A 10,892-nucleotide genomic window follows, 5' to 3' on the forward strand; every position below is an offset into this window, starting at 1 on the left:
TTGGTTAAGAGTTAAAGAGATTAGTGATAATTATAGATTAAAGGCAAATGAAATGGTTGAAAATGGGGTGTGTGTGAATTTGGCAGAGGAATATACAGAGAGTTGAAGTAAAGAAAAAACAAAAGCAAAGTAAAAATACATAATAAATAAAGAAAGAAATAAATAGAAAAGTTATGGTTTTTTTGGGTGTCTCCCAAAATCCAATCACAATAGTATTTGTTCTTACACTTTGTTTGGGTTTCTTTAAAAGAAAGAAAGAAAGAAAGAAAGAAAGAAAGAAAGAAAGAAAGAAAGAAAGAAAATTGAAGGGTGTTTTTTGAAAAAGAGAGAGAGAGATAGGGGCATGTGAGAAAAGTGAATTTGGGTTTGTAATCATGTGGTCTTCTTTTTTATTATTTCTTCTTCCCAAAACACCTCTTCATTTCTTTTTGTCTCCTCCTCCTCTCTCTCCCTCCCCCCTTTCTTTCTTTCCCAGTATTGAATTTCACTATTTCATCCCCATGAATCGATATTTTCATTATATAGTAGAGAATCGAAGAAAAACGTTATGGTTGTCAAAATTATATAAATAATAGATCGATCAATTTATTTAAAATTAATAAAATATTTATTTACTAATTTAAATTTATCTTTTTTTATTTATTTTTCAATAACATTCATTAATATTATTAATATTTTATCATCGAGATTTTAATAAAAAAATATTTCTATATAATAATTAGAGTAGAATAATTTAAACCACATATCTTATATTTATAAATGCACTTAGAATATCGACTAAGTTATGATCGATTTAACTTTCAATAAAATTGAGACTAATATATGTCTTTTTTTTTTTTCCTTTACCTTATCTTTTCTCTCTCATGTAAACTTTCTTGGTCTTGGTATTATTGTGTAGGTTACATGAATATGAACTTTTACAATTATTCGAGGTTATTGAGCTTTAAATGCAACATAATTTCTCGAATTTAGTGAAAATTTAAATTGTTCATATCTTGGTAACATATATCATAATCAATTGAGTAATACGCAGGAAATCGTCTAAATATAACATAACTGAATTAAGAACAATGGATAGAGTTTGTATTTTAAAATAGACCCAAGTTTTTTTTTTCATATTAAAAAAGTAAAACCCACTTGAAGGGGATATAATGTAACGGAAAATTATATATAAAAAGAAAAAAGAAAAAAAGAGTTAAAAGGAGACTAACAAAATGCTAATAGTAGAATATCGTAAACATTAAAGAGAGATTTTCAAACAAATTGAGAAGGTTTGACTTCATACTTCAATTCTCGATAAGCTTAAAATTTCAAAATCTATCTTTTCATGTAAAAATTTCTTTAAAATGTTATATTAAAACTATAACTAATCGAATTATATTCAAATCAAAATTTAGGTAGACTCAATAAATTTTTTAATATTTCTTCTTATAATTTAAAAACTTAATTAGAAGCAGAAGTTGTTTGTAAAAAGAAAAGAGAGGATATTGGCATTGTAGTGATTAGGAACATTAATCAAGGTTTGTTTAAAATAATACACACTAATCTGCTTAGGAACCCAAAAAAATTGAACCACTCGTGCGAATAACCCACTCACTCTAATTATATAACCCTCCCTCCCTATTTGTTTTTTCTTTTCTTTTTAACACCCTCTATGTTTTAACTATTGAATAACAATTAGGGACCTCAAAATTTGTTAAATTGCTTCAAGACCCAAATCAGCTTTTATATATATATATATATATATATATATATATATATATGTCATTTCAAGCACAAATTTTCACCACCTTACATCTTTGTCATCCATAAAGATTAGAATAGGTAAACTATCAATCCATCAACACCCTATTTATAGATGTGTGTTGCACTCTATTTTTACATATGAATCATCATGAATTATGCTCCATTCTCTTAATCCAAACATATTTAGCTCTATTAATTCACACAAATATATGTGTTCTTGACCCAACGTGTAATTGGTTTCAATTCCTTAACTGTATTCTTGACTCGGACGTTGTTCTTGAATTCAAAGTGATAGGAAAAAAAAGTCAATATCTAATTAGTAGTTTGTTTGTATTTTAAATCTTCTTTCATCATTCAAAAAAAAATCGAAACTTTATACTTCTAAGAAGAAAGAAAAATTAGTCGATCTAGTCATAGCTCAATTGGTTTATAGATACATACCTTCAATTATGAAAGATCAGATATTTGAAATATTATGTACAAACTAAAATAGGGAAAAAAAATATACTTTCTCTCTCTCATAGATTTATAAAACAAAAACTTTTGTTGGTAAACAAATGTGCATTGATAGTAGGAAAGATACTAAGCATCGATGAATTTAGTATTTTGACTCAAGTCACCTAAAATTTATGTTCTTTATATATATATATATATATATATATCTTCAAGCTCTGAATTTTGTGTTTAATATATTCTTAGTCTTCTAAAGATACTAATTCTTTATAATACGTTATACGAATTTAGTATTGTTTCACAGAATAAATTATTGACATAAACGTATAGTTAGAAAAACATATTTGGAAAAAATTCATAAATTTATTAATATTAAATTTGACCTATAAAACAAAAGAACAAGAACAAATTTTAAATTTAGCCTCATTTTGATTATAATGCAAATAAAGACTAAAGCCTCTTTTTTTTTTTTTTTTTTTTTAGTTTTTTAGTTTTTTTTTTAATTAATATTTATTTCTTGAGTGTAGTTATTTTTGTCGGGTAAATTTCTACCATTAATGTTAGAATTTAACCACTTGTCAACTTGTAAATTTTGTAGTTTTTTTCAAGCCTCAATATGTCCGGTAAAACTTTGACACAAACAACTTTTCTTTTTTAGTTTGACAAATGCAAAGATATGAAAAATCAAAACTAGTAGGATTCTATTTTTGTCATGACATTCGAACTTTTCAAGTTTATTCTTTGTCCAATGAATGGAAACAATGCAACACATTACCTGGTTTGTCATGCAAACATTTCTCTTTGTCTAAATGGAAGAGCTCTCTCCATAATTGAATGTAATTGTTTGTAAAGATATAATTTCATATTAACATTTTCTTTTCCTTAAAAAATGGTTATAATGGTAATGAATGTTATAGCTATTTATTGTCTGGTCTAATGTTGGGTTTTAAGTATTAAATTAGTAGAAGGTTGAAGAAGCAAAAGAAAAAGTTTATAGAAAGTAGAGAGATTAATTTAATAGGAGGGTCTCCAAAATTCCTCTCGAAGTTGAAAACACAGGCTTTTCCCACACTTGAAGAGACCCCACATGTTAGTGTATAAATATATCCTCACACCTTTGTAATTCCTTCAGCAAAGTACCCTTCTTTTTTTTCTTCTTCTTCCCTAGCTAAAACCCCTTCTTCATACGCACAGAATCTACAGCTTCACACCCATTATGGCCACCACAGCAACAGATAAAGTGGTGGAGACAGTGATCGCCGGAAATTATGTTGAAATGGAAGCCGACGGAAACGCTCCCAATGTCAAAACCAAGCTCTCCAAACTCTTCTGGCATGGCGGCTCCGTTTATGATGCCTGGTTTAGCTGTGCTTCAAATCAGGTTTTTTTTTCCACCCCTTTTTGTTTTAACCCATCTTTGACATTCTTGGAGTGTGATCATTTTTTCCCCCCAAAATTACAGGTTGCTCAAGTTTTGCTTACTCTGCCCTATTCGTTTTCTCAATTGGGAATGCTCTCTGGAGTTCTGTTTCAGCTCTTCTATGGCTTGCTTGGTAGCTGGACTGCTTATTTGATTAGTGTACTCTATATTGAATATAGAACTAGAAAAGAAAGGGAAAAAGTTGATTTTAGAAACCATGTTATTCAGGTTCATTAACTCATCTTCTTTTTGTTGCTGTGATTTTACTTCCATTACTAGAAGATACCCCTTTTAGGAGTGTTGGTTTCTCATGGAGTTTTATGTTTTTTGTTTCCAGTGGTTTGAAGTTCTTGATGGGTTGCTTGGGAAACATTGGAGGAATGTGGGTTTGGCATTTAATTGCACTTTTCTTCTGTTTGGATCTGTCATTCAACTTATAGCTTGTGCTAGGTATTATGTATTTTCCTTTCTTGTTTGTTTGTTTGTTTTTGTTTCATTACCTAATTCCATTCCACTGCAAATTTCACCATCTTCAACTTGGCATTGTTAATCTTATCCTTGCTTTAAAAATCTGGTATGCAGTAATATTTATTACATAAATGACAACCTAGACAAGAGAACTTGGACATACATCTTTGGAGCTTGTTGTGCTACCACTGTCTTCATTCCTTCCTTTAGAAACTACAGAATCTGGTCCTTTCTAGGTCTCTTAATGACCACTTACACAGCTTGGTACCTCACCATTGCTTCCATTCTCCATGGACAGGTATTACATTTTCCATTACACTAAACCCCATTTTGTAAAACATGAAATTGTAGTAAAACCTATTTGAGTAAAAACATGGATTTGGGTATGGTGTGGTGGTAATTGATGAAGGTCTTTTATGGTTTAATCTTTAATGATGTGTTTTTAGGTGGAGGGAGTTAAGCACTCTGGTCCAACCAAGTTGGTCCTTTACTTCACTGGGGCCACCAACATTCTTTACACATTCGGTGGGCATGCTGTTACAGTGTAAGACAATCTCAAAATCTTTTTATGTTATTAATGTTTTCTTGTTGGTTTTTGTTACTGTCTTCAAATTTTTAGCTGTGGAATCTGCATATGTTTGTTGGCTGTCTCTGTTGTTTGTGTGCCATTAAAAATGTCAAAACTCCATTGTTTGTTGTCATCTATGAAAGATCTCTTCAATTTTTGTTTTTTTTTTTTTTTTTTTTTTTTGGTTGATGTTGCCATTTTAGATCTCAATGCTAGTTGGATTCCAATGTTATAAAAAGTTAATATCAATTTACAATTATTAATCGGTATAATGTCTTGCTAAGCTTCTCTTTGCACTCCCTTGTGTAGAAAATATTAATCTTTTCCCTTTTATCTGCCTTTATGAATTTAATATTTGTAATTGTATGTCACTACACTTTTTGAATTGTGTTGTCTTTATCAGCATAAAAAGATATCCTCTTTTCCCGGGGAAAAACCCCTTTTTCTTTATCCTGTTTAGTAATAGTTGAAAGTGAAGTTTCTCTATCTAATTGCCTCTCTCTTTTATCATAAACCCTGATGAAGAATCTGAAAAAGTATGAGGGAGAATGGCACAGTGTCTCCATACCTTATTCATTCTTCTATGGGCCATCCTCCACTGGCCCAATTTAGAAAAAAAAAAGCCCATCAAACTAACTCATAATTGTTATGAACTGGGTTATCTGAACAAGACATAAAACTCTAATTAATTTTGACTAAAGCTGTTTGGTTGGTTGGAAAATGCAGGGAAATCATGCATGCAATGTGGAAGCCTCAAAAATTCAAGGCAATTTACTTAGTGGCCACTGTGTATGTGCTAACACTGACACTCCCATCTGCAGCCGCCGTGTATTGGGCATTTGGAGACATGCTTCTCAATCACTCAAATGCCTTCTCCCTTCTCCCAAAATCTCCCCTCAGAGATATGGCTGTCATCTTAATGCTCATCCACCAGGCATCATAATTACCATCACCTTTACTTGTTTTAGTATAGGATATCGAGATTTGATCATCCAACCTCGATAAAAGTATACGTTAATTACCATTGAGTTTGACATGCTTTCTTTGTAATTCTTGCAGTTCATCACATTTGGATTTGCTTGCACTCCTCTTTACTTTGTGTGGGAGAAAGCCATTGGTATGCACGAATGTAAGAGCTTGTGCAAAAGGGCAGCTGCTAGATTGCCTGTGGTCATTCCCATTTGGTTTTTGGCTATAATCTTCCCTTTTTTTGGTCCTATCAACTCCACCGTTGGATCGCTCCTAGTTAGCTTCACTGTCTACATCATTCCTGCTCTTGCTCACATGTTCACCTTCCGATCGCCTGCTTCCCGTGAGGTATGCTGCACTGGAATGTTACCCTACCCCTCTCAGTGTGGATTATTTTTTTGGTAACGTGTGGTCACAGTCTAGCAGACAAGGAAACGGCTCATTCTCCTATGTCTTTGTCTTTGGTATTAGTTTAATTAATTAGTAGTTTAGTGTTGGTTTAAAAAAGTTGATTGGTTTTTGAAAAAGATATTGTCTTTGGAATTGCCCTCTCCTAGAAAAGTTCATTTCATAATACGATGAGAGGGAGAAAAGAAAATTAAAGGCACGAGATTCTTTGTCTTTGCTGCTGCCATAGCATGCGATGCGACAGAGTATCTGTTCGTACTCTGATTCTCACCACCCCTGTTTTGTGACAGTCTTTTTACACCTTCCACATGTCAAATGGCTGTTTTGTGATTATCACGAACTGATCAAAGAACCCTTCTGTTGTTGCAGAATGCTGTGGAGCAACCACCTAAGTTCACCGGAAGATGGGTCGGAGCTTATGTGATCAATGCATTTGTAGTGGTTTGGGTGTTGGTAGTTGGCTTCGGATTTGGTGGGTGGGCTAGTGTAACCAATTTCGTACACCAAATTGACACATTCGGGCTTTTCACCAAGTGTTACCAATGCCCACCGCAGACGCCGGCTCTCCCACCACAATCGTTCAATGTTACGGCTGCACCACCTCCACAGCCTCACCTCCACCGTCCTGGCAGCCATTGATGAGTAAAGGGGGAAAAATGATGAAATGTTAAAGGTTAAGGAAGGGGATGATTTGAGATGTGTTTTCTTTGCTCTGTATTGCAGCTTTTGGTTTGATTAGAGAGACAGAGGGGTAAATTCAGAGTTGGCGAATGTCGCTCTTTTTCATCCAAAATAGTACATTATCCTTATAATTCTGTCTCTCTTCTTTCTTTTTTTTTTTAACTTTGGTGTAGGGCCTTTTCTTCTTTAATGGTACCTAAAAAAGAAAAAAGCTGAGAAATTTTTGTGTCTAAAAACTTACATCCTGCTTGTCCCCAGTGATGCAAATAGCTGTTTTTCCATGATCACTCACAATCATCCTACTTGAATGGACAAGCCTTTCATTGGGAATTAGGCTGCCCAAAATCATATTGACTATTGGAAATCAACACAAAAAAAGTAAATGAATGGCAGATGAAAGAAAAAACTTGCGTTGCTTGGTTTAGTTCCAATGTTTTCTTGGACAATGTGAGAAACAAAAGAAACTGCGAAACACTCTCCTTTTCTTTCTTTACCTTTAAACCAGACGGTAATGAACATTCATTCAAATTCGTAATCTGGAGTAATGGGATCTGTCATAATAAAGAATACAGCTACAAACAAGCAGCTTTTGAAAGGGCATTTAGTGTGCAGTAATGGGAACAAGTTTCTAATTCCAATTCATTTATTATCACAGTTTGCATGAACTTATGTCCATCATTAGACAAAGAGCTCTTTCACAAAAGCGAAACTACTTTATTTCTTTCCAGCCTGCATTTCCCTTTCCCAGTCTCTGCTCATTCCAACAATAATTGAATAGGAAAGAAGCAATAAAGAGAAATGCAGTGTCATTGATTCAATCAAGAGAGATATTTTCAATTGAAATTAACTGGAAAGAAAAAGGATTTTAAGTCGTGTAGTTACAGAAGAAATCAGAGATGGATCCATTCATTCATTGAAAACCAGAAGGCATTGTATATGAAAATACTTGTATCAACAGTTAAAGAAACAGAGAAATCAAAGGAAGGTAGTCATCTCTCCTCCATAGATCATCTCTTTTTCTAAGGATAGCTGATAAAATACCCTAAAATCCATCAAACAAACATAATCATCAACACCCAACAACCAAAAGATAGATACTAAACTGATTGGAAATCCATAGATGACAAAAAAGAGAAAAAGGCTACTACTCAAATCCTATTAAAAGATGACCTTACAGATCTCAGTAGATCAAAACTGAGATAGAAAGGAAAAGAAAAACCGAACAAAACACCCCCAGATTGAAGCAAACAAAAGTAAATTGACTTGCTAGTCACCAATTTACGCGAGGATCAACGACCACTGCTTGGACATTCTCTAGCGAAATGCCCAGATTCACCACAGCTATAGCAGTTTCCACCACCGCCGCCTCCGCCGTACCTATCACCACCGCCTTGAGATCCACTCTGGTAGCAGTCCCTCGCCATATGGCCAGTCTCACCACACTTGAAACAAGCACCACCTCCGCCGCCGCCACCGCCTCCATAACCCCCACCACCATACCCGCCTCCACCACCGCCGTACCCACCTCGGCCACCACCGCCACTTCCACCGTTAAACCCATATCCACCACCACCACGTCTCCCCCTTCCACCACCGCCTCCTCCTCCATAACCACCTCCACTGGAGTAGCCACCTCCACCTCCGCCGCCGCCGCCTCCTCCGCCGCCGCGACTTCCCTGCACAGAAGCTTCACCTGGGCCAGTGACATCAACAGCCTTGGAACGGCCATCAGACTCAGCCTCGATCAGAAACTCAACATCCTCACCAACACCAAGGCTCCGGAAACCGTCGGATCTGATGGAGGATTGATGAACGAAAAGATCTTCACCACCATCGTTGGGGGAAATGAAGCCATAACCCTTCTGGTCACTGAACCACTTAACTTTTCCACTAACCCTTTCACCCATTTTCTCGATCTCGTCTTCTTTCACAAAAGAAAACCCAACAACTGAAAAACCCTAATCACCAAAATTTCTCTCTCTAGATTTGAGAGAAAAAGGGTTTATATATATATATAAATAAGAAGAAAAAAAAAACGTACTTTGTGAATCGAAAAGCTTGGAAACGGGAAGAGCGCCCCGTCATCCGTAAACGACGCTTTTTCCATTTGTGATTTTGTGGGGTCACATTATTCGATGATGACCGTCCGATTCTAAGCGACGGCGGGTGGTTTCCGACGAGATCTGACGGCCAGAGCTTTTCCGCTTCTTTGCTTTGGAATGGAGCAACTCACCGTCGGGTTTCGTGACGGAATTTTAACGGTAAGGGTACTTTCGGGATTTCACTCCTAAAATATCTCTTCTCCGTTTTGGGAATTTTGTTGTTAATTATTATTATTATTATTATTATTATCATCCATTATTACTATTATCTTTTTATGGTGTTAAGGTAAGGTAAGGTAAGGCAAATGGTAATTTGGTAAAAGTGAACCTAGTGAGGCTACTAATAATAATAGATTGAAGAATTAACTTTTACTACTTGTATTTTGTCTTTAAATACCTATGTTTTGGTTTCTAAACTTTCAAATTAGTCATTTTGGTTTCAAAATTTTTAATAATAGATCTAAAAGGTTTTTTTCGTAAGGAAGAACTATTTAAATTAACTTACTAGTCTAAGAATATTAATAAGTCAATGATTAGATTTTTAAAAATATAATATATATATATTTTCTAAAAAGTCCTATTAACTTATGACCTAATTGAGATTCCACGGTTAGTTCAAATCAACCCTATTCTTCTAAGGGCTCTTTGTGATTTTTGTTTTTAGTTTGGATCAAATTTGGAGTTTTTTTATTTTAGGATAAAAAACATAGTTATAATTTAGTGATTCATGATACTTTTCTAACCAATAAGAAAAGTCATATATTGATGTTTGGAATTTTTTTTATTGCAGATGAATGATTTGTTTATATTGGGGGAAACAGATAGTTCTGAAAATTTTAGAAACTGATATGTTGTCAATTTTTGAGTTGAAGTCAATAATATTAACAACTCAACAAAATTTTATTATGATAAAATCGGGACAAATTGAAATGATACCTATGTTCATTGATAATGATATTTTGGAGATGGTTTAATTCTCTACTTAGTGACGAAAGGAAAAAGGATGATGCATGTGTATATTGAACATGATTCGAATGGAGAAGCCTTTGATATTGAACGATCTAATGGGGAAGAGAGAATTTACTTAATTGATATGCACAGTAACTCTGATGTGTTTGAGAGTTTAGAAGAAGATGAAGGGTTCGATGATCGATAGTAATGGGACGCACATTTCGTTTAATGAGGAATTTCATTTGCAAGTTCAGATTGAAGAGGATATTGAGTCTATCTATGGGTCAGAGGACATTTTAAATAGCACATGTAATTCTAATGGTGAGAAAATGGATGTAGCACCAGAGTTTTAAAGTTGAGACTGATATGAATCATATTCAGTTTTTTGTTGGTATAAAATTTTGCTATCCTAAAATTTTAAAAGATGCTATTAAGAACTAGCTAGGCACTTGAGAAGTTCTACAATGCGAAGTTAAAGAATAATGATAAAAAAAGAGGGTTACTTTGGCATGTTGGCATAGGCGTAAATGGATGTTGCATACAAGTACATTGTGGAGCTAGGTAGACAATACATTCTAAATTAAGTCTATGATTAGTGAACATAAATGATAAATGTCCATGAATGTTTCAAAATAGAAATATGAGCTCAATATGGTTGGCTGACAAATACATTAATTGTATTAGAAGCCAACCTAACTGGAGTCTCACAAAATTGATCGAAATGGTAAAAAATGATTAACTAGTTGCAATTTCGAGACTCAAGTTTATAAAGCTAGAAGCAAGGCTTCTAATAAAAATTAATGGGGACCTCTTTGAAAAATATAAAAGATTATGAGACTATACCGAAGAGTTGAGACTATCCAATGTAGAGTAGATAATTAAAAATAACTTGTGATAGGGTAGTGGAGGATTTTGACTTCATATTTAAACGAATCTTGATATGTTTTTGAGCATGTAAATGAGGGGTTTCTCGGTGGATGTCGTATGTTGATAGGATTAGATGCATGTCATCTTAAGGAGTTATGCTAAGGACATTTAATGGTTGTAGATGGAATTTATGGCAATGATGGCATATATCCATTGCATGGTTTGTGTTGGAGGCAGAAACGAAAGACAATTGGACATT

The 10,892-nt window shown here is 34.1% G+C and overlaps 2 protein-coding genes across 2 annotated transcripts; one reads left to right on the top strand and one right to left on the bottom strand.

The window, feature by feature from the left end:
• The first annotated feature begins 3,163 nt into the window (after positions 1–3,163).
• LOC103490297 (auxin transporter-like protein 2) lies at positions 3,164–6,851 on the top strand. The gene is made up of 8 exons (XM_008449746.3): positions 3,164–3,580; positions 3,662–3,847; positions 3,957–4,069; positions 4,202–4,385; positions 4,534–4,631; positions 5,382–5,589; positions 5,715–5,972; positions 6,402–6,851. The coding sequence occupies exons 1-8, from the start codon at positions 3,416–3,418 to the stop codon at positions 6,669–6,671; spliced, it is 1,482 nt and encodes a 493-aa protein (XP_008447968.1). The 5' UTR covers positions 3,164–3,415; the 3' UTR covers positions 6,672–6,851.
• Positions 6,852–7,591: 740 nt separating this feature from the next.
• LOC103490405 (glycine-rich protein 2-like) lies at positions 7,592–8,770 on the bottom strand. The gene has a single exon (XM_008449895.3). The coding sequence runs from the start codon at positions 8,618–8,620 to the stop codon at positions 8,003–8,005; it is 618 nt and encodes a 205-aa protein (XP_008448117.3). The 5' UTR covers positions 8,621–8,770; the 3' UTR covers positions 7,592–8,002.
• Positions 8,771–10,892: the final 2,122 nt, after the last annotated feature.

Source organism: Cucumis melo, chromosome 1 (genome assembly GCF_025177605.1).
Source record: "Cucumis melo cultivar AY chromosome 1, USDA_Cmelo_AY_1.0, whole genome shotgun sequence".
In the NCBI taxonomy this organism is placed as follows: domain Eukaryota; kingdom Viridiplantae; phylum Streptophyta; class Magnoliopsida; order Cucurbitales; family Cucurbitaceae; genus Cucumis; species Cucumis melo.